The 27718-nt window shown below is 33.8% G+C and overlaps 3 protein-coding genes and 1 pseudogene across 7 annotated transcripts; 1 reads left to right on the top strand and 3 right to left on the bottom strand.

Moving 5' to 3' along the window:
• Positions 1-121: 121 nt before the first annotated feature.
• Positions 122-27640, bottom strand: LOC140839470 (enoyl-[acyl-carrier-protein] reductase [NADH], chloroplastic-like). Of its 5 annotated transcripts, none has more exons than XM_073206191.1 (12): positions 27514-27640; positions 26148-26433; positions 2335-2444; positions 2192-2247; positions 2031-2115; positions 1886-1933; positions 1489-1563; positions 1305-1416; positions 1148-1199; positions 863-1053; positions 615-713; positions 122-521 (listed from the first exon to the last, which is right to left on the bottom strand). In XM_073206191.1, the coding sequence occupies exons 2-10, from the start codon at positions 26416-26418 to the stop codon at positions 930-932; spliced, it is 933 nt and encodes a 310-aa protein (XP_073062292.1). In that variant the 5' UTR covers positions 26419-26433; positions 27514-27640; the 3' UTR covers positions 122-521; positions 615-713; positions 863-929. The 5 variants fall into 5 exon arrangements, with proteins under 5 accessions (XP_073062292.1, XP_073062295.1, XP_073062291.1 ...); XM_073206194.1 differs by lacking the exon at positions 26148-26433 and adding an exon at positions 2904-3188 and having other exon boundaries at positions 27514-27615; XM_073206190.1 differs by lacking the exon at positions 27514-27640 and adding an exon at positions 27261-27503.
• On the top strand, positions 7321-10105 carry LOC140837834 (protein NRT1/ PTR FAMILY 7.1-like; annotated as a pseudogene).
• LOC140837833 (U-box domain-containing protein 25-like) lies at positions 11680-12503 on the bottom strand. The gene has a single exon (XM_073203929.1). The coding sequence runs from the start codon at positions 12501-12503 to the stop codon at positions 11745-11747; it is 759 nt and encodes a 252-aa protein (XP_073060030.1). The 3' UTR covers positions 11680-11744.
• On the bottom strand, positions 23682-25756 carry LOC140839471 (enoyl-[acyl-carrier-protein] reductase [NADH], chloroplastic-like). The gene is made up of 9 exons (XM_073206195.1): positions 25724-25756; positions 25564-25648; positions 25422-25469; positions 25025-25099; positions 24684-24952; positions 24538-24589; positions 24398-24455; positions 24129-24227; positions 23682-24019 (listed from the first exon to the last, which is right to left on the bottom strand). The coding sequence occupies exons 2-9, from the start codon at positions 25627-25629 to the stop codon at positions 23868-23870; spliced, it is 819 nt and encodes a 272-aa protein (XP_073062296.1). The 5' UTR covers positions 25630-25648; positions 25724-25756; the 3' UTR covers positions 23682-23867.
• Positions 27641-27718: the final 78 nt, after the last annotated feature.

Below are 27718 nucleotides of genomic sequence, written 5' to 3'. Positions count from 1 at the left end.
TATTTAGTTTTCTAATGGTGTGTAAATTTTTAAAAATTTAATAAACAGTTAAATTATGACACTGGTAGATTTTTTTTATATATAAATTATGAGAACTTGAATTGAAAGAGTAACTATTACAGAAATGAAAATGTAATGACATAAACATTACAAAAAATGCAACCTGATACAGTGAAATTTGTCAAGTCGTTATCACAAATTGAAGCAAATTCAGTGGAGATTTAATAACTCAACTTGCATTACATCGGACAACTAGCTCATAACAAAAATTGACAGATCCAGAGACAAGACAAGCTGCAAACCGAGCTATTCCTGGTTATGACAAAAAAATCCTCTATAATCCAGTAATAAGCTTCCAAATAGTTTGGACTAGCTGGCTTTAGGTATGTTAAGGTCTTTAAATATGGGGCTATCGACACCCACACCCATTGCATTCAGACCATTGTCGACATAAATAACTGCGCCTGTAATGGCGGAAGCCAATGGTGATAACAAGAAGGCTGCAGTGTTCCCCACCTCATCTGTCCAATTTGTGCAGAACGACATTTAGTTCCAAGCAAAAGAAGGAAACAAATCATGGGTACTTTCTGACTGAAAGCATTTTCCTGATTTACCTGAAGATAATTCTTTCTGAAGAGGGGCATTTTCCAGGGAGTAATCGATCATCATATCAATAAAACCAATCGCTTTAGTAGCACGGCTTCATAACGGGCCTGAACTTTGGACAAGTAAATTACAAGCATATGAAGCTCTCTGCACAACTGTTTATATTACACATCCCACATGGCTCCCCAACAAATTGTCAGGGAGTTTGCTTATGTAAATTGCTATGATAGAAAAAAAAAATGCGATAGACAAATACCGGCAGATATTGTGTTGACCCTGACTCTGTGTTTCCTTCCTGCTTCAAATGCAATCACCTGAAGAAATCAATGGATTAATTCGAGAAATTTTAATGAAAAACAAACTAAAGTAACTATAGTTATTGTTAGTAAAAGCATCCTTGTATCACTCTCTAGTGCTGCTTTAGCAGAGCTCATTCCACCTCCGTACCTGTTCAATATTTATGATTAAAAGCTATCTACAGGATTATCACACTTGAAATAAGGCCTTAGCCAGATTAGATATTTTGAAAATGTATATATACCCTGGGATGATTCTTTCAGACGCAATATACGTTAGAGAAAGTGAAGAACCACCTGCAGCAAAACCATCATTTAAATTCAAATATTAAGTCTTGGTGAAATTATATGGCCAAATAATCATCACATAAATAATAGCTAGTATTCTTGAAAAAGTCATGCCTGGATTGATAAGTGGAAGAAAATGCTTTAGTAAGGAAACATAAAAGTAACTCGATGCAGATATTGCGGCAAGATATCCCTTTCTTGAGGTTTCGAGCAGAGGCTTTGTAACCTAGTTTTTAATGGTTTTGTTAAAGAAGCCAACGAATAATATCCCGCATAATGCTCATGAGTCAATCAATACCTCTGGCCCATTAGCTAGAGAGTGAACAAGAATGTCAATGCTGCCAAAATCCTGTCTCACACATTCTGCTACTTCCTGTGATAAAATTTCAAAGCATTACTTTGAGATTAGCAACCTCCATTTCGAGACAACAATTGGTAATAAGCAAATCCACAACATACATAATTTTTTGAATAAATAATTTTTTTCATGATTCAAGACTCGTCAACGCACAGATATTGACAAGGGATATGTCGTACTATGAACCACGAGAATCACAATCGGCACGTGTTTACAACCCCAAGAAAGTTTTAAAATCAAAGACAATACTAGCTGTTCTTGTAACTGAATCCGTCAAAATGACAGCCTCGTTCAGGGTAAATTTAAGAATAAAAGGTGGCAAAACCATAAATTGTACCATGACAGTCCAATTACTTGATCCTGCATAACGTTTATTTGTTTTTATCTGCATAAGGGGAGACATGGAACAAAGTAGCAGAGTTACACAACGTGTTTTTAAAAATATATGTTAGTAATACTTAAGTTACATATGTAGAAATTACATCTTCACGAACATCTTCTGGAGTGTCAAAAACTGCATCTAATGCATAGACTTTGGTGATCTCCATCAAAGAACCATCAGGCAGCCTGCATAAGAATGTTTGCACTTTGCCACGTGGAAAATATAAATAAATCATAACATAATGTAAGTTAAAAATTATACACGCGTGATTCATCGAACTTCCCACGACGTAGACTTGTTTCAAATATGTTCAGTGCCTGCGTGGCAAACTCCACAATCAGTTCAAAACTCAAGAAATTGTACTTACAAAATAATGTAGTTGTGGAATTAAGGCATAAACTTACTGGCACCCACGTGCCAAGGACAATTTCAGCTCCAGCTGCGGCCAATGATTTTGCAATAGCCCAACCATATCCATTATCATCAGCTACACCAGCAATAAATGCCCTCTTACCTACAAGCAGCATTTACATACCAGGTAATCCATAATATATAATATCCTGTAACATGACATAAATGATCTTACTCATCAAAAAATCTTCATCACTCGATTCCATTTGTCGGATGAACATGAATTCAGGTTATAAAATTAACAACAAAATCTAAGAACCATAACCAGAATCCATGCCTGCTTTCTCCAGCACTTTCATTCAGATGATCCAGATTCTCTAGTAAAAAAATACTACTGTTACCGGATCCCCTTTCAAAATTGTTGTGATTGTGTTCACTCTATTTTATAATCATAGACCTTTTCACTGAATTTATTTCATAAACCTTTACATTGCTTATAGAACCTTGTCTGGCATGGCCTACAAATCATAGCTAATAACTTATAGAAGCCAAAATGAATCATGTGGTTGTATGATATCTTCATGCTAAAACTATTCGAAGTTAGAAGAAAAAAATAATAAACTTTTCAAATCAATCGGCAATCCAGACGCAAGCTTATTTTCACCAGCTTCAGACGATGCCTTGGTGATTACTTTGTCAAATCTTGCAGGAGATGATGTGAAGGTGCGTCTGAGATATTGTCCTGATGATATACTGGGTAATAACCTGGACAAGGGGGCTTCTTGGGAATAAGTGCCAACCTTTGCCAAACTACCTCTAAAAAAATTTCTTGCTGGGGAAAGAGCTGGTTTCAATGCCGTGATCTGAATGCTTGAAGCTGCAGCAGCTGCCATTTTCAAGTGCAAACCTATGAAATAAAGTCTAATTAGAACCAATTTGCCAAAAAGACCAAACACTACGTTTCAGAAGCATGAAGACAAATCCCAGATAGTAGGATGAAGATGAGATGGTTACCATTAAGAAACTAAAAAGTCATTATTTGGCAGTCGGTCAAGCTGAATCAGGCATTATCGTCGAACAAAGTTTTATGCATTTTTTTAATTAAAACTATTTGAATATGTACCCATTGCTATAATGAACACTTCCCATTGCTATAATACAAAGCAAGTCCGGAATATATATTCATACATCTGATTCATCTACTCCATCCAAGTCAACTAAAGCGGTCTAAACCGGAAAAAAACTTTGGCCACAGTTACATGGACCATCGATCTTTATTTAAAAAGATTACCAGCCTTTCGGAAAACGTAAACATATCCCCTCACTAAACAAATGGTGATTAGGGCTATCGAATCAAATGAACTAGATTTAGTGTCATCGTGTGCATAGTTTTCTTAGCGAAGTTCCCCACGGACAGCTAATACATTACTTTTCCTTCTTCATTAGCATGAAAAATTACCCAATGAACCAACACAGTTAAAATAAATTACATTTACCAGTTAGTAACGCACAAACAAAACTTACTCAAAGAGGTACACCTCATTTTCCAAAAAATGTAACTTGAGCTCTCAAAATCAAACTCAATACTCCTAAGTCCTATCTCATCAAATTTCAATTAGTTTAATTTTTTTTTCCAGTCTTCCCAGTTCTCTAATCCTCCAACCCAACAATACTGATACTTAGGAAAGCGAAGGGAGGGAAACAAACAGTCAAATCCGTGAATTTGAGCACGTTCATAGCAAACAACTTGCACTAAAACCCAAACACTAGAATAATGCATTCAAATTCTTCAACTTTATCAACCACATAAACACTCCTGAAATTAGCAACAAATAGCCGGTTCTTCCCCCAAAATTTTCACACAAAGCTAATGGAGTAAAAATTACACTCATTTTCACCATTTTTTCTACATAAATCCTTACATTCAAGGGGGAACACAGCCTACCGACTAGATACAGACCTGAACTGAATGGGTTTCAGAGGAGCGCGGTAGATGTTTTCTGTTGGGTCTGTCGAGATTCTGAAAATTAATTATTTTTTAATTGATATTTTATATTCGTCTTAATAGAATTCAAAATTATTTGGAATATCAATATTAGTTAGGTTCGAATTTAATTCTAAATATTTTTTTATTTCAAACTTAGTCGAGTTTAATAATTGGAATACAGTGAGCTTGCGACGGAACAGAATCTTGACATTTTCTTAAATAATATCAAAAAAAATATGAAAATGTAGTTTGAGTAATTCGTGGTGAAACACGATACAAAGATGAAAATATATTATGATTTTGGTTTTAGTAAAATTTACTATTCTCTTAATTTTATTTTTATTGTTTTTCATTATGAATGATATTTGGATGAAAAATATCTTGTTAATTTGAGAGAGCTGTCATTATGTTGTAATCATGCAAATTGAAAAATATTATATATTTAAGTGAATATATTTGATTTATCGTCATGAAGTATTTTTATTTATTGTATTTTGATATATTTAGATTAATAAATACTCATAAACAAGATGTTATTCAAACGATATTAAAAATTATCTAAATCTCGTTATTATATTTTTCATTATCAATCACCCACGTGCATCGCACGTGATCATTTCTAGTGTGTGTATATATATATATTTATATATATATATATATATATATGTATGTATGTATGTATGTATGAAGTATGTTTTTAATATTACTTTCTAATGATCGATTCCAATAATTATTTAAATACGACAATTTTACTTATTTTAATTTTTTATGTCATAAGTGATAATAATTTGAACTTAGATAAGATTGGAACAAATCTTGTATCTAAATTCGAATAAGATTGACATGGTTTTTTATCAACTAGCTAGAAATTGAGATATTCAAAATTGTTGAGTAAAAAAATATATAATTACAATATATATGAATATAATGAAATATTAAATAAATAAATATTCATTCTCATTTAAGTTTTTATAAAGTTATAAGAGGTGTACTAAGAATTTTTTTTAATAAATAAATAATCTATTTCAAAGCCTTCTAATCTATTTCTAAGCCTTCTAATGTGGAACCAAATTTTATGAGTCGAACAAATATATATTGACTAGATCTTGGAAACGTAGATGGGAGAATACACGTTGTGTGTTCCATATAATATAGTAAAAATAGTACAGATAATTCATTTTTCATGTATTATTCGGGGGAAATTGGATGTTTTGGAATATTAAATTTTGGTGTTTATCTTGTATGATAATATGATATTTATAAAACATTAAAAAGTTCTCTTTAAAAATATATTTCATTTCGATTTATTGCATATTTTTCCATATGTATAAATCAAATAATTTTTTTTTTCTTTTATCTTTGTTATTCCCTATTTCTTGTAAAGACCTAGTCCAAGTGTCACCAAGAGTTTGAAAGATTCAAACTGGAACCTGAGAAACTGAGTGAAGATATGAGCTTGATAGGAATTTTGTTATATCAAAAACTCTTTAAAATACCAATCTCATTATAAAGATTCATTCATATTCTGGTTCGAAATATACTTGCTCTGAAAATTGTTCCAGACGAAAGGGTTCTTTCTCTTCGACTACTTTTTGAGATCCTTCGATTCAACAATACATTTAAGATTGAAGTTTCAGAATTTGTCTACGTCAACCAGCTAAGTAAAAAAAAGTTGATTTTTTTCTCTCTTTTGCACCATAAATGACAACAAGTATCACTGGTTTTGAATTCTTTGTGTTGAGTGGAGTGATTTTCCGGCAAACATCACCACCGTTGATCATCGACGCGAGATCTTCACCTTCCCTCGAATCCGGTACCATACCAGAGCTCCTTGTTCTATCTCTCGTAAAATTCAGGAAAAAGTAAATCAATCTTATATTGAATTTTTTTATGCCACATATCTGTAAAAATTAAATATTTGTTGGATATATTGTAAGAAAAACGTGCATGGACAGTGCTTATGATGTATGAAAACGATTGGAATTCGCTGTTAAAAAAGAAATATTAGACCAGTCGTCGACAAGTTCATCTTTCACCATCGCCAGCTTTTATATTTTTTGTCAGTTTTATGGTGTTTTATTTTGGTTTTTTATTTCGTAAAATTTTATGATTTAAGAATATATTTAATAGAGTGATATACTGTGTTTCAAGTGAATGTGATTCGGGATAATAAGGTTGTTTTATCATGGGCATAAAACTGATAACACAAGTATAGTTTTCACACATCGAGTAAAGTTGTCTTCATATAGATCATTTGTTAATTTCAGATAGTTTTATTAATTATTATCATTTAATTGCTTTGTTGAGTGATTATTTTTTAAAAGATAATACTTTATGGTTCTTTAAATTCTTGAGCATAAATTTGAGTGATTCTTTTTTTTTTTAATGAGCTAATTGATCAAATTGTCGTGTATTTGTATAAACTTGCAGAAAATTTCTGTTAGGTCTTATATAAGTAAATTTTGAATGGGAGATTGCTTGTAGAATATAATTGACAATACATGTAGCAGTGACATATGTCGAAATAAGTTTTTCGAAACTAATATTAATAAAATCTTACTTACAGACCACCACGACTCGAGATATCCTGAATGAATTAGCAATTTTATGCATCAAAAATAATATTTTGGAAAATATGATTTTATTGTTGATAATTTTGCCTCTAAAAGTATATCAAGATGACTATTTAATTGAGTTACCTCTGTTTTTTTTGAGTATGTTGCGTTATTCTATAACGGATGATGTAAAAGTTTCTTTTGAAAACAACAATAATCGATGTGAAAGATAAATTATTGGTCAGAAGATAACACTGAAGCGTGATTTATAGTTTCACCCATCGCGTTGATTATTAGCAAAATCAACGCGATGTCCACTTGAAGATGAGAAACACAGTGGTTTTCTCTTCATGAAACTTTGTAAATCATATTCGAAAACAATTCAAGAAAGTGGCACATTTTATGGCCCCAACTCCTGTTGCACTTTTAACCTTGTATTCGTCCACCAGCATCTCCTTGTTTAGGTAAAAACTATCATGTCTCCACAAAATATAATAATGGAAATTACCCAAATTCCAATCTTGCTGATATGTTTGTGTATAAATGTGCATTTGTTTGCCAAGCTTCTTCAAGAGCAGTTTCCTGTTTCTTTCCATTTAAGGCACAACAAAACTCCATGTAACATATATATTCATCTCACCGAATATTTTGATTTGTTGAAAACTTAATAATCTTGGATTTGACACTGCATGTATATCTAATATGTTATCATTAATTTATATTCTGATCTTTCAGGGAACTGGAGCACCAAAAGTTCAAGAGTCGCGTCCCGTAAATAGCGAAGATAATGGAAAAAAGGCTGGTGGTTATAAACTATTTATCAGCAAGAACACTTCAAAAGGAGGCTGGGGCGCAGCATTTATTTTGCTAGGTTAATTTCCTTTTCATCAAATCCGCGGATTTTACAGTCTTTTTCTACTATCTTAATTTTTTTTATATAAATTCGACTCTTTCGACGGTGCAGTAAATCAAGGCCTCGCAACTCTAGCTTTCTTTGCTGTTGGGGTTAACTTGGTCTTGTTCTTAACTCGAGTTCTTGAACAAGACAATGCTTCTGCCGCAAATAATGTCAGCAAATGGACCGGCACTGTTTATTTGTGCTCTTTAATAGGAGCATTTCTCAACGATTCATACTGGGGCCGTTACCTCATTTGTGCAATTTTTCAATGCATATTTGTCGTGGTAACATAAATTATTATGATTGAAATAAAATAATTCATTAAAAAAGTTATGATCTATCTCAAAAATTTTGAAATTCCAGGGCTTGGTGCTTGTATCCTTGTCATCCTGGACTTTATTGCTAAAGCCTGAGGGCTGTGGAGATGGCAAGCAAATCTACGTGCCGACCGTTACATACGGTTCCGCTGTATTCCACTTGGCTATATTGTTGGGTAATTACCCCGAAGTGATGCCGACCACGATGATAATAGTACCCAAACTTGCGGAATAAAACAACCAACAACGACACAAAGATTTACGTGGTTCACCCAAAATAGGCTACGTCCACGGAGCACTGCAACAACTTTTATAACTGGAAGAAATATTACAACAAGTGTATACACAAGACACTCAATATCTCACACTCCCAACCCGAGTATAACCGAGAAAATATTTTCTCTAACTCACACAAGAGAATACCCGCACTCAAGAAAAAAATACACTTTTTTTTCTATGCACTCTCTATTTATCAAAGCTGAAAAGCTTTTGATTTTGGGATACAATAACGAAATAAATTGAGCTCTATTTATAACTAATTCCTAAATTCAGTTTTCAAAAAATATCGACATGGGATAAGAGATTTTATGAATATAAAATTCAGACGTGGGCCCCACCTATTAAAATCCCACCTAACATATATACATGGTGGCATTTCGCTACGGTGGCCACCAGCCCACGGTAGCCACCTTAGGAGCCGATTAATTTGATGAGTCAAATCCGAAACAGAGAAAGTCTAGAGCATCTTTCTTTTGCTACTTCTACTTCGCTCTCAACACCGGCTCTCTGTTTTCAAACACTGTATTAGTGTATTACGAGGATACTGGGAAGTGGACACTTGGTTTCTGGGCGGCTACGGCTTCAGCCGTTTTGGCTCTGGCAGGATTTCTTCTAGGTTCGCCTTGTTACCGGAATGTAGAGCCGTGCGGGAACCCGATACCGCGAGTTATGCAAGTCTTTGTTGCTGCAAACAAGAAACGGAATGCTACTCTTAGAGAAGGCGAGGCTTTATATGAGGTTCAAGGGACTGAATCTAGCATCAAAGGAAGTCGAAAAATTTGTCATACCGATGGTTTTGCGTAAGTGTCATTGATGGCCAAAATTGTTTAACCTGATCTCACTAAGATTTTTCAAACACTCATATTCTTGTTGGCTAGAATCATTTTGTACCTCTAGAACTTAAAAGTTCTATAAAACATCATTTTTTTCAGGTGTCTTGATAAGGCAGCAATAGAGACAGAAGAAGATCGCTTGGGCCCTGCTGACCCCTGGCGCCTCTGTACAGTAACACAAATCGAGGAAGCCAAAATCATCTTCCGAATGCTACCAATATGGCTCTGCACGATCGTATACTCGGTAATCTTCACGCAAATGGCCTCACTATTCGTCGAGCAAGGTGAAGTTATGAACTCCCAAATCGGAAAATTCCACCTCCCTGCAGCCAGCATGTCGGCTTTCGACATCTGCAGCGTGCTCGTCTGCACAGGAATATACAACCACATCCTGGTCCCTTTGGTCGGCAGACTGAGCGGAAACCCCAAAGGCCTGACGGAGCTCCAGCGCATGGGCGTAGGACTCGTGATCGGCATGCTAGCCATGGTCGCTGCAGGCTTAACAGAACTCGGCAGGCTCAAACAAGTGATACCCGGAGAGCATATCAGCTCCATGCACATATTCTGGCAGATTCCGCAATACGTTCTAGTCGGGGCCTCAGAAGTTTTTATGTATGTGGGGCAGCTGGAATTCTTTAACGGGCAGGCCCCGGATGGGATCAAGAGCTTCGGGAGCTCGCTGTGCATGGCGTCGATTTCATTAGGGAACTTCGTGAGCAGCATGCTGGTGAACATGGTAATGGGAATCACTGCAAAAGATAACAAGCCTGGTTGGATTCCAGAGGATTTGAACACGGGGCATATGGACAAGTTTTATTTTCTGATTGCAGCGCTAACTGTTGTGGATTTTGTGTTTTATTTGATGTGCGCCAAGTGGTATAAATGCGTGGATCTTGAGGCAAGTGCTGCTTGTTTTGATGAACAAGAGGGGAAGTTGAATTTCAAACCGATTTGAAGTTATAGGAGCTCTAGAATTTGACCGAAACAACAGAAGTGTGAATCAGTGAATGCTTTATTCAAGAATCCCGGCACCATTTATTCCTAATTAAAACAGCCATCCTATCTCCGCTTTACAGCTTTCTAATTTTCAAAATTATTGCTATTTTAAAAAAGCAATTTTACGATTTATTTTTTTCTATATTTTTTTTCTTCGAGATATAGATTTGTTACAATTGAACATAAACCTCGTCTCAAACGTGTGACTTGGTATCAATGAGGTTGGTTTCTAGAGTACGTCTCTTGTGAGACAGTCTCACGAATCTTTATCTGTGAGACGGACCAACTCTGTCAATATTCACAATAAAAAATAATATTCTTAGCATAAAAAGTAATATTTTTTCATGGATGACCCAAATAAGATATTCATCTCATAAATACGACCTATGAGACCATCTCACAATTTTTTTTTCCTGATTTCTATTGTAGTTGGTCAAGTTTCATAGCTCTAGAGAGTTTATTATGTTGTTGTTTGTTCGAACATCGTATGCTTTGGAACAAAATATTTCTAAATGTTGTGAAGATAAAAGAAGTCGTTCTATTTTTTTTAATGTGGTGATATTTTGGTCAGAAATTTAAAAATTATTAATTTATCTCACTTTTAAAACTCACACCATACATAATATAATCGTCATAATATATTACACATCAAACTTTATCAATAACTCATCAACCGTCTTATTAATCATTCAATTATCCCATCTTACGTATCAAACGAACCAAAAAAAATCGAAAATACTCTTATGAATATATGGAAAATATTACATTTGTCCCTTTCTGAACGAGTGTAAATATACGGATTGTTTTAAAATTTTATATATTATAATGTGACATATATAATGAAAAAAAAATATGTTGGTGTTTCCCTACTGAATTCTCCGCCTGAAAATTAGTCATAAAGCAAACATTTTGTGGTCCAAGGATATTCACTTTTAGGCCGAAAGAGTGACTAAAAGATGAACATATGTTCGACTTTTTTATTTTTGCATGGAATAAATAAAAATGTTACGTTAGATTGGCCTAATCAATTCCTAAATTAAATCTTGGTTATTGAAAATTATTACAAAATCATTTTTAAAAATAATTATGTAGAGGTTAACATTTATCTTAGAAAATTCAAGATAAATCAATCTCATTTAGAATAATCTTCCACTTGATTTTTTTTTTTTTAATTCTTTGTATTTTACAATTAGGGGAGAAATCCATTCTTATATTAAAAAGGAATTTAACATTGTTACCACCCACAAAAATATTAATCATTGAACCCAGTCTATAATATATACAATTTTTCTCGAGCATCGTTTGGTGGGAAGAAATATTACTTTTTATTGTGAATATCGGTAGTGTTGACCCATCTCACAGATAAAGATTCGTGAGACCGTCTCACAAGAGACCTACTCTATTTCACGAGTCAAATCTCATACTCGAGATTGTATGTTTTAAACAAAATATCACATAAGGTTATATAACTGGGAAAAAAATTTGTTTAACAGATATTGTAAATCAAACTAAGGCCCAAAAAATCCAAAAATAAAATAAAATATACAATTATCGTATACAAACAGAGAGAAAAAAGAAAGATATTATCAAACTCAAGGCTACAACACATGGCTAGAGTTTTCACTCCACATGGATCTAAGCAACTTCAACAACATCCTGGCCTTGGTCTTAGTCCTCCCATTGCACTGGCTCTGCAGAAGCAGCAGCAACTGAGTTATAATCCCATTAACAATGGCTTTTTCCCTACCGATTCTTGAATCACAACATATGATCAGGAGCGTATTCACCGCGCTTTCGCTGCCTTCGTGATTCGACACTCTGAAAACCATCTTCACGAGCGATTCGACTCCGAACGGATGGTTTACCACAACTCTTTTTGCAGTCTCCACTGATAAAAGTCTTTCAATTGTCGAGATTGCGATCGATGCTAACTTTTTTTCGTGCTTTTCGAAGTTCGATACGTAGGATATCAGCGCTTGAACCGCACCTTCGAGTACTAGATTTTCGCGGTTCGCTTCGAGGTTGGATAGTGCTGACATTGCCCTGATCCCAGCTGCTACTTCCTCGGATTCGTGAAGGATGAGATGGACGATTGCTGTCGAAATCTTTGTCGATTTACCGATCTTTTCGCAGAGGTCTCGATTATCTAGTCTTGTTGAAATTGCCTCCACTATGAGACATAAGCTTTTCTTGATGCAAGAGCTCCCTTGCTCAAATAAATGAATGAACCCTTCAAATTTGGAGACTTTTTTCAATATGTTGAGACCTTCTACTTCAGTAAAAGGCATCAACTTCAGGGCACAAATCAGTGATTTTTCAACAAGAATCAAACTTTCTTGAATATGCAAGTTCAACATTAATAGATAAAATCTATTAATGACTTGGAAAAATAATTCGTGCATTAATTGTGCGTGCAATTAGGATTTTTTGTAATAAAAATAATTATCTCTAATTAATTTAATCTATTAAAAACATTTTATTCAAATTCAAACCATGAAGATTGAAGATAACAAAAATAAAATACCCAATAAAAACAAACCAAAAAAATGATGTGCATTGTGCGTATAACAATTCGGACTAATCTCATCTTCTAGTCTTAACATTTCATAAAAGGACAAACCTAGTATCAAAGAAAGATCGATTTTATTATATACCTCGCGCGTTGTTGTTCGCATCACTTGCAATTGATTAAGATTGAGAAATTAAATACACATATATAATTACATATTTTATTGTGCCTTAATATTTTTGTTAGGAATTAAGATGCATAGGATCTATATCAATTAACAAGTGAAAATAGTTTTGATTTATTCTTTTTTTTCTTTTACTTTTTAAATGGAGATCAATCAAAACTTTCGTAGAAATTACGGCAAGTGACAATAACCCATCTATAATGATTATTTTAATGAAAATCAGGTTAAATAGGAGGAAAGATCAATACCTAAACATGATATTTTTATATAGTTGGCATCATGTGTAAATTAATGCCAAACTTTGGCTATAGAAGCAAAAAATGAATTAAAAAATAAAGTTAGATATGTTGGATATATTCAAATAATAAATATAACGAATTTATTAAAACTAACCATATCAAAACGATTTTACACACTAAAGTATCAAAAAACTATTAAATATATAAGGAAATTATTAAAAAAAAAAAAGTGAAGAAAAGTATACTAATGTGTGCAAAAATGCAAGGAGTTGTAAAAGTATGAACCGAGTGTGGTGATCAGGGATCTTGCAATGGTGAAAATACAAGGAGATGGTGAGTTTTTTAAAATTAAAAAACACTATGTACGACAACTCACTTTCTTATTCAAACAAGTGTAAATAAACTTAAAATTCCCTTCCGAGGCTTTTTGGAGTCTAGAAATAATTGATCATTGAATGAGTTATAGTAAAAACCAGTTTAACCAAAAATTTTTCTTAAGGAGCTAGTAACTTTTCGTTGAAATTCGAGCCATGAAAAATTTACCCAAACCGACACGGCTCGAGCCAGTACATGACCATTGTAGATCACAAGGTTTGCCGGGTCAAGTCCATATAGACCACCAAAGTTGCCCAGAGCTTCGAAATGGATGCAAGGGCCCATTCACCCGATCGACATTAATAATTAATATTTATATTTTATGAAATTAAGATATTTACAAAATCATATCATACATAATCATACTCCAAAAGGTGTAGTACCTGGCCATTCTATTGCATTCTAATATCGTCGTCTAGTTTTAGCATCTCATAAAAGGGCAAATCTAGTCTCAAAGAAAGATCGACGGTATTATATGCCACGTTGTTGTTGGGAATCTGTTGGTGGTTGTCTTTCGCCATCACTTGCAATTTATTAAGTTTATGAAATTATCTGCATAAAAGAATTAAATGAATAAATAAATACAGTTATGTGATTATTTTGCATGCATTAATATTTTTGGGCATAGAAAATTGGCATAAATGGAAATAAGTAACATGCATGGAGTTTGTAATCATTGTTTTAAGATGTAGAACTAGAAAATTTTATATTGCTTTTGAAATAATTTATGTGATCAACGAATGCATCCAAGATAACCATTTCTGTCACGCCCCGAGACCGGGGTTAGTCGACACCGGCGTTGTTCAACAATCACATAATCGCCAAACAACAAGCCTCGTAGTTCAGTATAAACCAAAACCAGTATATTTCATAATTAACTCAAAATAATCTTGTCTTACAGTGATAAATTCCAAACCAAATAAAATGTGCGGAAGCGTTATACAACTTGAATCGAAACTTAGGAAGAACATAAGTGAGAAATTTTCATATCTCGAAACTTCTTCTCCAACTCCGAAACATGTCTTATTCATCCTCGTCTACTTGATCTTCATTCTTATCTGGGGAGAAATGTAAGGGGTGAGTGTTTGGAAAAACACTCAGCAAGTGGGGGCCGATCGATTACCACAAATACATATAAATATAATTTAAAACCCATATTGCAACTGATTTTCAAAACGTAGTATCTCATATCAGATCAGAATCGGAATTGAAATGCGAAACAAAGATTATCAGACAATTCAGAACAGAGCGAATCAGAACAAACGAAAACACTGTTATTCATCTCGTTATCCATGGTCAAATTGTCCCCAATATGTTAGTCCTCTAAGGGGTGAGGCCAAAACACAGTTTTATACCCACTGATGGGGGCCGAAACACAGTTTTATACCCACTGATGGGGGCCGAAACACAGTTTTTATCCCACTGATGAGGGCCGTATAAATTTACAATCGTCGTTCCATATCCCACTCGAATCATAACAGTGCACCACAGAATCAGATGTATCGAACAACACTTATCGGAATTTTTGAATGAACTCAGCAGAATCAAAGAACTTCGGAAATAGAAGAAACATATCGTACATCGATCGAGATTTTATGAAATATATAATAGCATTTTTGAAAATGGTTTGACACACATACAAGTATGCCATGAAATACTTATACAAAGTTTAAGTTACAAAGAAATACATAGCAAAAGCCCACTTACTTGGTTTCGTTTGGATTAATGCGCTAGAAAGACATGCTAAAAGAACTTCGTTCGAACAAGGTTGCGGTAGAGCTTCGACTAGGTTACTGCAAATGCTAAATTCGAATTCTAGAAGTTATGGAGAGTGAGTTTGCTTCTTATATAAGCTTGAATAATCAACTATAAAGGTAAGCTCGTATCACTCCAAGAATGTCGCTGATTGCTTAATCAACGTGATGATTGCATTTTTCTCTCCTAAATGAACATGGCCTCTTCTTGATTCAAGATACACACCCGAGATTCATGAGTGATTTTGGTTTTCCTTAAGTGCAAATGGAGAGTGATTTTGGCTACATGAATCACTTCCACGATTGGTGTACTTCCATATGGTGATAGATGGTCAATAATGAAGAGACAATGATTATTCAAATTTTCATTATTATGATTGTATGGAACTAAAAAATGTTATGCCAAAAATGAGTTGAAATTTCCTATGACTTGTATAGATTTTCTCGTTGCAAGATTTTGGGTCTTCACATCCCTCCCTCCTTATTAGAAGTTTCGTCCTCGAAACTTGAGTTAACTCGATGTAGATATGAAATGATTGGTAAATTCAAAATTTAAATCCATGTTGAATGATCTATGGTTCGAGTTCAATTGATTCAAGGAAAAATTTAAACTTGAATTCTATATTACGAATACGATAGGTTTCAAAACACAAGTAGTGAGATGTAAAAAGAAATAATATGGACAAGAGTGTCCTTATTCCAAAAGACTTATGGGAGCTTAATCTAATCAATAATGTTTATGTCTCCTAACTCCTCGTTATCGTCTTCTCCTTGTGCATTTAGTGGTTGTTGCATATGCTCGAGTGCAATTTGCTGGTTGGCGATTTCTACACGCAAGTTTTGGTTGTTGAGCTCAAGTTGTTGCACATAGTTTCCCATTTCATGACGATAGGCATTGAACTCCTGTTCAAGTTGGTCACAAAACCATTTCTTAGCGTGATAGTGGTTGCACCAAGCTTCGGAGGTGGCAAACATTTGTTGACCATATTTTGCGACTCTTGCAACTCTTCTTTGTAATCTTTGAGTTGTTTTTCCGCAAATTTCTTGTCGAAAGTAAGTTGTCCCACTTCTACTTGAAGGCGATCCCTAGCTTTCTTCAACTCCTCTTTGTCATGAAGTAAACTCGTAGTGGTACCCCTAAGTTGCTCGATTTCTAGCTCGAGTTCCCTAACAGTCTTGGCTTGCGTCGTCATTTGCGAACACGAAATTGAGAAGTTTTTGTTTTGTTCAAGAATTGCTTGAATGGTGCCACGAGAGAATATGAGAGGATTGTGAATTTTGTGTGTGTGTGACTTTCTTCATTTATAAACTACTTTCGGTGAGATGAATGGTAACAAAAATTTTTGTCATTAGTTCATTCTAATTGTTATAATTAGCACTTAATTGAGTGCTAACTTTAGGGTCAATGGATGTTTCTAAATTTAAAAAAAAAATAAGAAGCCTTAAATCACATGTTAATTATAGTAAACGATTTTTGAAAGTAAGGCTACGGTTGATTCAATTTTTAATTTTTTTTATATATATTTTATATATTTATTCATTTAGGTGAATGTGAAGGCTAAATTATAATGTTTAAGGTGGCTTTCAAAATTTATAGATCGATAATGATGTTGCAAAGATTGGAGGTATGATGATGCTTAATTAAAAGAAGCGTCATTCGATGAAGAATTTTCGAACAATAAATGAAAATTCTAAAATATGGGTAGGATTGGATAGGAACAAGTAGATAAATAAATAAGATTCTAGAAAAGAGACATGATATATAATCCACCCAAGAAATATATTATAAATTTAGTTCTCAATAAATAATTGGCAGCTTAAAAATGAGGACAAAAAAATTTGAGATGTGAATTGTTCCTTTGTTCAAGAAGAATTTATATAAATTAAATTAGAGATTTAAGACACAAAGATTAAACGGTTCAATCAATTGCATTAATATTTATGATGTTATGAAATTTATCAAACAAAAATTTAATAATAGTTTAAGACCATTTTTAAACAAATGAAAATTTTGTTATTTGACATTAAAAATAGAATTGGGATCGATATTTCAAATCAAGAACATATATTTTCAGAACATATATTTTCTTAAAATCCTACATATAATTTTTTGATTCTATTGATAATTTAGTCATGAGTATCACCTTTTTCTTAACTATCAATCTAACTTAAATCCGAAAAATCAGGACTTAAAACTTTCTATCGATAATTTAATACCGATACTAGTCCCAAAATTAACCTTACTTAAATTTTCTATTGACCATTTAACATAGGACTAGTCTTAGAATCGATTTCGTATAAATCCCAAAAATCATATCTTATTTTATTTTTATTTTTTTTCGACCATGTGATGTAAACACTATTTGTCATCATTATTATTTTGTATTCAGACACTAATATAAAATTCTTAAAAGTCGAACTACAACCCAATACAGTTAATTTAACTTGAATAAAACAAAAAATCTCCTAGACGGTTGAAATTCCAATCGTCCGATTTACATAAACAATATTCCCAATTTTTTTTTTAAACATGCCTATGCATATGGATAACAAATTTTCGGCGAAAAATCAATGGAATATTAAAAAAAAAGTCAGAATATTTTCATATGAACTAAAAATAATTCATGAGGATAAAAAAAACAATTACCAGAATTGGATTTTGATTTTCCTATGCGGAGTTATAAGTTCTACGAGAATTTCCCTAAATGGCAAAAACTAAGCGTGGTTACGAGAGCGTATGAAGCCATTTCTTAGAAAACAATGGAAGGCTTACAAAATGATAAGGTCGTGAATAAACATCAAATGGTAAATTTCATAGTCATCTCATTCGAGATTTTAATTTAGAAAAGGTTCAAAGATGGAAAATTCGAGAATTGACGTATGGTTTGAAGATTATACATCGAGAACAGTCCAGAATACTTAATGGAGTCGAATTCTTGGATTTCCAATGGGAAGTCAAAATTTTCAAATAAAAAATTGGGGTGGATATGAATGACTAAGTTTTTGCCAAAATTTGTTCGTCAAATTTTGTCTATCGAAATCCCCAGCCGGATTATGAACCTGGCGGCTCTGATACCACTTAAATGTCACGCCCCGAGACCGGGGTTAGTCGACACCGGCGTTGTTCAACAATCACATAATCGCCAAACAACAAGCCTCGTAGTTCAGTATAAACCAAAACCAGTCTATTTCATAATTAACTCAAAATAATCTTGTCTTACAGTGATAAATTCCAAACCAAATAAAATGTGCGGAAGCGTTATACAACTTGAATCGAAACTTAGGAAGAACATAAGTGAGAAATTTTCATATCTCGAAACTTCTTCTCCAACTCCGAAACATGTCTTATTCATCCTCGTCTACTTGATCTTCATTCTTATCTGGGGAGAAATGTAAGGGGTGAGTGTTTGGGAAAACACTCAGCAAGTGGGGGCCGATCGATTACCACAAATACATATAAATATAATTTAAAACCCATATTGCAACTGATTTTCAAAACGTAGTATCTCATATCAGATCAAAATCGGAATTTAAATGCGAAACAAAGATTATCAGACAATTCAGAACAGAGCGAATCAGAACAAACGAAAACACTGTTATTCATCTCGTTATCCATGGTCAAATTGTCCCCAATATGTTAGTCCTCTAAGGGGTGAGGCCAAAACACAGTTTTATACCCACTGATGGGGGCCGAAACACAGTTTTATACCCACTGATGGGGGCCGAAACACAGTTTTTATCCCACTGATGAGGGCCATATAAATTTACAATCTTCGTTCCATATCCCACTCGAATCATAACAGTGCACCACAGAATCAGATGTATCGAACAACACTTATCGGAATTTTTGAATGAACTCAGCAGAATCAAAGAACTTCGGAAATAGAAGAAACATATCGTACATCGATCGAGATTTTATGAAATATATAATAGCATTTTCGAAAATGGTTTGACACACATACAAATATGCCATGAAATACTTATACAAAGTTTAAGTTACAAAGAAATACATAGCAAAAGCCCACTTACTTGGTTTCGTTTGGATTAATGCGCTAGAAAGACATGCTAAAAGAACTTCGTTCGAACAAGGTTGCGGTAGAGCTTCGACTAGGTTGCTGCAAATGCAAAAGCCCACTTACTTGGTTTCTTTAAATGCGGAACGTAATGGAATGGAACTAATATACATATTCGTATAAAATAAAGTACAAGTCCTGTACATTCTACATTCAATAAAAACTAAGGTTTAACAACTAATTATCAAGTGTTCAAACCCTATCTTTAATCCAAGTCCGTAGTCTCCACTCTAATCATGATCTCTCTCTCTCCTTGTCTTGACCCTGATCCTGTCCCACATGTTGTCATGCACACATACAAACAAGACAACAACAGGATAACTCCGGTGAGAATTATATTCTCAGTATAAATTATGTATACATGCATTTCATATAAAAAATTATAAAAGCATGGGATAGATATTCATAACATGTATCAAAGTCAGAAACATGAATCAATATCAAATTATAAATCATACTCTGAATAATATATCACATCAGAAACAAAACTCAATACAAACTCTGAATCACACTCCGTGACTCTTCAACTCTGACTCGACTCAATCCTAATCTAGGAATCTCGATCGGAATAAGAACATACACCCACCTACACTCTCGATTGGGGTGGTGGTATGTTCTTATTCACGGACTTTGGCTCTTTCCATATCGAACACCAGTAGTAGAAGAAACTCCAATTCTATCCACTCCGATATAGCCAAACGTCTGGTGTCTTGGCGAATTAGCCACAGACTGGGCCTATCGACCCTGGCGTCCATATCGAACATCAGTAATAGAAGAAACTCTAATTCTATCCACTTCGATATAGCCAAACCTCGGTGACAACGTGCAATGGGCCAGTGACGATTCCATCACAATCAGGCACCTCTGTCACGAGATCAAATGTATACGACTAGGCACATCCGCCCAGGACTCAACACATACATTGTCTATAAATCCATAGACCAAAGATAACAATCACATTCAATTGCAAATAACAATGCAATAACATAAAGTATGTGATTTTTGGAAACTCAAGTCAAATCCAACTCGAGTTGTACAATCCCGCATCAACATCAATTTTATACCTTTCGTTTCGTTCTGTCGAAGTCTCAAACTCACTGCCTGTCAAATCAATCTAGCAATAACAATATCGAATACACTGTATCGATGTATAACTTAATTCAAGGCCTGTTCTGATTAATACTCAAATCAAAACACACTCTGATCAATGTCAACAACATTTCAATACAGTCTCAATCAATACTGAATCTGATAAATCCCAATCTACTGATGTCCTGACGACATAATAATACAGTCTCAGTAACCCCGTCAATCTCAATATCACAGATATACTATCACAACTCATAATCAGTGTCACTACAATTCATAATCTTCAATAATAACAAATCATGATACCAAATCTGTACCATCTCAGTAATATTACTTCTGAAAATCAAAACAATTATATACACAGTCTGTTCTTCGATCTGACTTCAATTATATACTGATCAGTATATCCAGAACATATAATAATAATCAAATCTCAATTCATAATCAGTAATGATACAAATCTGATATCAAATCTCAATCAATTCCTTCCGCAATTCATAATAATTCCATACAGTATCTATTCTTCAGTTCGGTTTCGATTCTACGATGTTTACCATGTCGAGGACATCATATATGAATTCTATTCAGTTCCATCAACATCATATTTTCAAATGATACCAAAACTCAATAAAACTTACGTCCAGTTGTAGCCTGCATCGATAGGAACACAGTATTGAAGTCGGATTCAAAATCAGATGGGCGGATCGAAATCTAGAGGCGTAAGAATTTCTGGAGGCTTCTCGATTTTCTTTCTTCCTTCTCTACTGAATTCTGAAGGTTGTATACATATATATATTCACAGGTTGCATGTCTAAGCAACGTGTTAACTTTTCATGAAAATCGATTGGCGCTCGGGCGGACAAGAATTTCCGCCCGGGCGCGGCATGCTCGGCCCTCATCCATTAAACAATCGCGCTCGGGCGGACAAAGACTTCCGCCCGGGCGCGAGGTTCTCGACTTTCTTCCATTAGAAAATAGCGCTCGGGAGGGCGCAACACCTTCGATCCAAACTTATATAATTCCATATGCTTTGCCCAAATCTGATCTCGGAATGGCCCGGCTATAATTACATCAGTTCATAATCAACAACTCATATCAGATTACGTTAATCAAATTCTCGGGCATTACATAATATATAATTAATTAGTAGCCTAATTATTCCACATAATATATAATTAATAGTCTAACAAATTCTAATGAATTTATCACTACAATATACATTGATTGTAGTAATTTATATCACTTAAAAAATAAAATGTAACTCCTTTATTAATTTTCTCAAATAATCTATCTTTATACTATATTTAAATATTTTATCTTTTTTATTTTCTTTCTACATATATTTTATGATTTTAATGCAATTTTGTAATAATATTTTAATATAGTTTCTAATTAAGTAATAAACTATAGAATCATAAGAAGATATAAGAAAAAAATAATTATATATGTAATAATACAATAACATGATAAGTATATAATAATATAATAATATAAAATTTATTACTAATATATTTTATTATTTTTTAACTAAGAATTGAAAGTAAAGAATTTAATAAATTATTTAATAGAATTTATATCAATAATTATGAATGTTAATATATTAATAATAACATAAAATATGAATTTGATAGAAAAATTCAGAGAGTTGGCTATAATAAGAAATTTATAGATTTTAATAGCAATTTTTTTTAAAAAAATTATATATCAGACAAATTTATAAATTTAATAAACAAAATATGGTAATATTAGAAACATCTACTAAGAATGTTTGAGATTTAGGTGCTAAGATTCTAAAGTTAAACCCGACCATGGTTTTCAAAAACAGTAAATTTATAAATGATTTTTTTTTACAAGTTGAAACCGACCGAATTGTTTTTATAAAAACCAAATGATTTTTGTTTTAAAAATCAAGTGCTAATTCAAAAGTTCACTATTAAAAATGGATTAAATAAAATTGAATATTATATTTGTTAAAAAAACAACATATACTTCATTTTTATATCTTGATAATTTTATTAGAATTTTGTGATATTCAGTTGTCTGACCAACAAATTCCAAAAAAAAATTAATGTTTATTCAATTTATCGAGAATAAACCAATTTAACTTATTTTTCTAAAAATATATATAACTAAACTATCGAATTAATTGAACCCAAGTTTTGAATTAAACAATTCGAAAGGTTAATTCGGTTTGGCCGAAATGTTGCTCACCCCTAGACCCCTAACCACACAGATGTGTTCTGATATATTGCATTTTCATCGATACACTATACAAGAAGCCATATCAATAATTGTCCTTTTGTTTTTTGTAGTTTATTTGGGTTCCACGCTATCAATTGTAGTTTTTTTAATGCTAAGACAAGCTTTTGATCCTATATAAATTGTGCAACAATTTATGTACCACATAGTGAAACATGGTGCTTGAGTTGCACCTACGCCAAACCCTATTCGGTTTTATTTCATCTACTTCAATTTGATTTGGTTCTTTGAAAGTAAGCCAAATCTTGTTTCTTCAAAATCTAATCACGAGCTTGGGAATGCCAGTTAATGAAGAGTCATGTGCCCGAGGGGAAGGAGCTGATGCCTCACAGGGATGCAATCATTGGTGAAGCAAAACAAGAACCAAATTGTAAAGGTTTGAGCCAAGTGAATTCGATTTCTAACGGCTCTCAACCGATATATACGCCACCAGTCAAGAAGTTTTCCCGAAACTTTGGCCGCTTTATGCAATTATCTGAGTTGACTGAAGTTGGTTATGTCCCTTGCAAGCGTAAAAGAAGCCAAATGTGAGCTATACATATGTAGTGGTGGTTGCCATTTCTTGGTTCCTTGTAAATTCAGCCTGGACTGAAACTTTTGGCATGTACAGTTCTGCAAAGCTTAAGACTTTATCTAGCAGTAACCAGTAGTTTTTGGGCAGTACTGCTCTTACTATTTAGGATTAGATTTAAGAAAGCCTTTTGTAGTAAGTGCAAGTGCAATGTTTCAGACGTTATAGTATGTCATCGATTTTGTTTTTGACTGAAATATTTTGGTTATGAATGTGTATCATATAAAATTGTCGTCAAAAATATTTTGGTTACGCATGTGTATCATATAAAATTGTGTTGGCCGGGTGATGTAATGTTATATTTAGTTTTCTAGTGGTGTATAAATTTTTAAAGATTTAATATACAGTTAAATTATGACACGGATAGAGTTTTTATATATATAAATTATGAGAACTTGAACTGAAAGAGTAACTATTACAGAAATGAAAATATAACGAGATAAAAATTACAAAAAATGCAACCTGATACAGTAAAATTTGTCAGGTCATTATCACAAATTGAAGTCAATTCAGTGAAGAATTAATAACTCAACTTACGTTACATCGGACAACTAGCTCATAACAAAAATTGACAGATCCAGAGGCAAGACAAGCTGCAAACCGAGCTATTCCTGGTTATGACAAAAAAATCCTCTATAATCCAGTAATAAGCTTCCAAATAGTTTGAACTAGCTGGCTTTAGGTATGTTAATATCTTTAAATATGGGGCTATCGACACCCACACCCATTGCATTCAGACCATTGTCGACATAAATGACTGCGCCTGTAATGGCAGAAGCCAGTGGTGATACCAAGAAGGCTGCAGTGTTCCCCACCTCATCTGTCCAATTTGTGCAGAATGATATTTAGTTCCGAGCAAAAGTGGATGCAAAGAACAAAAGGAAACAAATCATGGGTACTTTCTGACTGAAGGCATTTTCCTGATTTACCTGCAGATAATTCTTTCTGAAGAGGGGCATTTTCCAGGGAGTAATCGATCATCATATCAATAAAACCAATCGCTTTAGCAGCACGGCTTCTTAATGGGCCTGAACTTTGGACACAAGAATCAGCATACGTAAATTACAAGCATATGAAGCTCTCTGCACAACTGTTTATATTACACATCCCACATGGCTCCCCAACAAATTGTCAAGGAGTTTGCTTATTCACGTCAGGTAAATTGCTATGATAGAAAAAAAATGCGATAGACAAATACCGGCAGATATTGTGTTGACCCTGACTTTGTGTTTCCTTCCTGCTTCAAATGCAATCACCTGAAGAAATCAATGAACTAATTCGAGAAATTTTAATGAAAAACAAACTAAAGTATATAGTTATTGTTAGTAAAAGAAGCACCCTTGTGTCGCCCTCTAGTGCTGCTTTTGCAGAGCTCATTCCACCACCGTATCTGTTCAATATTTATGATTAAAAGCTATCTACAGGATTATCACACTTGAAATAAGGTCATAGCCAGATTAGATATTTTGAAAACGTATATATACCCTGGGATGATTCTTTCAGAAGCAATATACGTTAGAGAGAGTAAAGAACCACCTGCAGCAAAACCATCATTTAAATTCAAATACCAAGTCTTGATGATATTATATGGCCAAATAATCATCACATAAATAATAGCTAGTATTCTTGAAAAAGTCATGCCTGGATTGATAAGTGGAAGGAAATGCTTTAGCAAGGAAACATAAGAGTAACTCGATGCAGATATGGCGGCAAGATATCCCTTTCTAGAGGTTTCGAGCAGAGGCTTTGTAACCTAGTTTTTAATGGTTTTGTTAAAGAAGCCAACGAATAATATCCCGCATAATGCTCATGAGTCAATCAATACCTCTGGCCCATTAGCTAGAGAGTGAACAAGAATGTTAATGCTGCCAAAATCCCGTCTCACACATTCTGCTACTTCCTGTGATAAAATTTCAAAGCATTACTTTGAGATTAGCAACCTCCATTTCGAGACAACAATTGGTAATAAGCAAATCCACAACATACGTAATTTTTTTAATAACTAATTCTTTTCATGATTCAAGACTCGTCAACGCACAGATATTGACAAGGGATATGTCGTGCTATGAACCACGAGAATCACAATCGGCACGTGTTTACAACCCCAAGAAAGTTTTAAAATCAAAGACAATACTGACTGTTCTTATAACTGAATCCGTCAAAATGACAGCCTCGTGCAGGGTAAATTTAAGAACAAAAGGTGGCAAAACCATAAATTGTACCGCGACAGTCCAATTACTTGATCTTGCATAACATTTATTTGTTTTTATCTGCATGAGGGGACATGGAACAAAGTAGCAGAGTTAAACAACGTTTTTGAAAAATATATGTTAGTAATACTTAAGTTACATATGTAGAAATTACATCTTCAGGAACATCTTCTGGCGTGTCAAAAACCGCATCTAATGCATAGACTTTGGTGATCTCCATCAAAGAACCATCAGGCAGCCTGCATAAGAATATTTGCTTTGCCACGTGGAAAATATAAATAAATCTTTAACATAATGTAAATTAAAATTTATACACGCCTGATTCATCGAACTTCCCACGACGTAGACTTGTTTCAAATATGTTCAGTGCCTGCGTGGCAAATTACACAATCAGTTCAAAACTCAAGAAATTGTACTTACAAAATAATGCAGTTGTGGAATTTAGGCAAAACTCCAGCCTTTTCTCTGAATTTATTTCATAAACTAGAACCTTGTCTGACATGGCCTGCAAATCACAACTAATAACTTATAGAAGCAAAAATGAATCATGTGGTTGTATGACATCTTCATGCTAAAACTATTCTAAGGTAGAAGAAAAAAATAATAAACCTTTCAAATCAATCAGCAATCTAGATGCAAGCTTGTTTTCACCAGCTTCAGACGATGCCGATGAATCATGTGGTTGTATGATATCTTCATGCTAAAACTATTCTAAGATAGAAGAAAAAAATAATAAACCTTTCAAATCAATCGGCAATCCAGATGCAAGCTTGTTTTCACCAGCTTCAGACGATGCCTTGGTGATTACTTTGTCAAATCTTGCAGGAGATGATGTGAGGGTGCGTCTGAGATATTGTCCTGATGATATACTGGGTAATAACCTGGACAAGGGGGCTTCTTGGGAATCAGTGCCAACTTTTGCCAGACTAACTCTAAAAAAATTTCTTGCTGGGAAAAGAGCTGGTTTCAATGCCGTGATCTGAATGCTTGAAGCTGCAGCAGCTGCCATTTTCAAAGCGCAAACCTATGAAATATCATCAAATTAGAACCACTTTGCCAAAAAGACCAAAAACTATGTTTCAGAAGCATAAAGACAAAATCCCAGATAGTCGGATGAAGATGAGATGATTACCATTAAGAAACTAAAACAAGTCATTATTTGGCAGCCGGTCAAGCTGAATCAGGAATTATTGTCTAACACAGTTTTGTGCATTTTTTAATTAAAACTATTTGAATATGTACCCATTGCTATAATGAACACTTCCCATTGCTATAATACAAAGCAAGTCCAGAATATATATTCATACAAAACTTCCACAAGACGAAAACAATCTGATTCATTTACTCCATCCAAGTCAACTAAAGTGGTCTAAACTGGGGAAAAAAAAATTCTAGCCACGGTTACATGGACCGTCGATCTTTATTTAAAAACATGACCACCCTTTCAGAAAACGTAAACATATCCCCTCACTAAACAAATAGTGATTAGGGCTATATAACCAAATGAACTAGGTTTAGTGTCATCGTGTGCATAGTTTTCTTAGCGAAGTTCCCCACCGACAGCTAATACATTACTTTTCCTTTTTCATTAGCATGAAAAGTTACCCAATGAACCAACACAGTTAAATAAATTACATTTACCAGTTAGTAACGCCAAACAAAACTTACTCAAAGAGGTATACCTCATTTTCCAAAAAATGTAACTTGAGCTCTCAAAATCAAACCCAATACTCCTAAGTCGTATCTCATCAAATTTCAATTAGTTTAATGTTTTTTCCAGTCTTCCCAGTTCTCTAATCCTCCAACCTAACAATACTGATAATTAGGAAAGCGAAAGGGAGTGAAACTAACAGTCAAATCCGTGAATTTGAGCACGTTCATAGCAAACAACATGCACTAAAACCCAAACACTAGAATAATGCATCCAAATTCTTCAACTTTATCAACCACATAAAAAACTCCTGAAATGAGCAACAAATAGCCAGTTCTTCCCCCAAAAATTTTCACACAAAGCTAATGGAGTAAAATTACACCCATTTCACTATTTTTTCTACATAAATCCTTCCATTCAAAGGGGAACAAAGCCTACAGACTAGATACAGACCTGAAACGAATGGGTTTCAGAGGACAGAGGAGCGCGGTAGATGTTTGCTGTTGGGTCTGTCGAGAGTCTGAAAATTAATTATTTTTTAATTGATATTTGATATTCGTCTTAATAGAATTCAAAATTATTACAAATATAAATTTTAAACTGTAGATTGGATTTGTAAATTTATTTGATTTTAATTTAAGTATACAATATAACTTGT

The sequence above is a fragment of the Primulina eburnea genome, chromosome 8 (genome assembly GCF_022965805.1).
Source record: "Primulina eburnea isolate SZY01 chromosome 8, ASM2296580v1, whole genome shotgun sequence".
Taxonomy (NCBI): Eukaryota; Viridiplantae; Streptophyta; class Magnoliopsida; order Lamiales; family Gesneriaceae; genus Primulina; species Primulina eburnea.
Note: the sequence above shows the minus strand (reverse complement) of the source record. Positions and strands in the feature narration are given on the sequence as shown.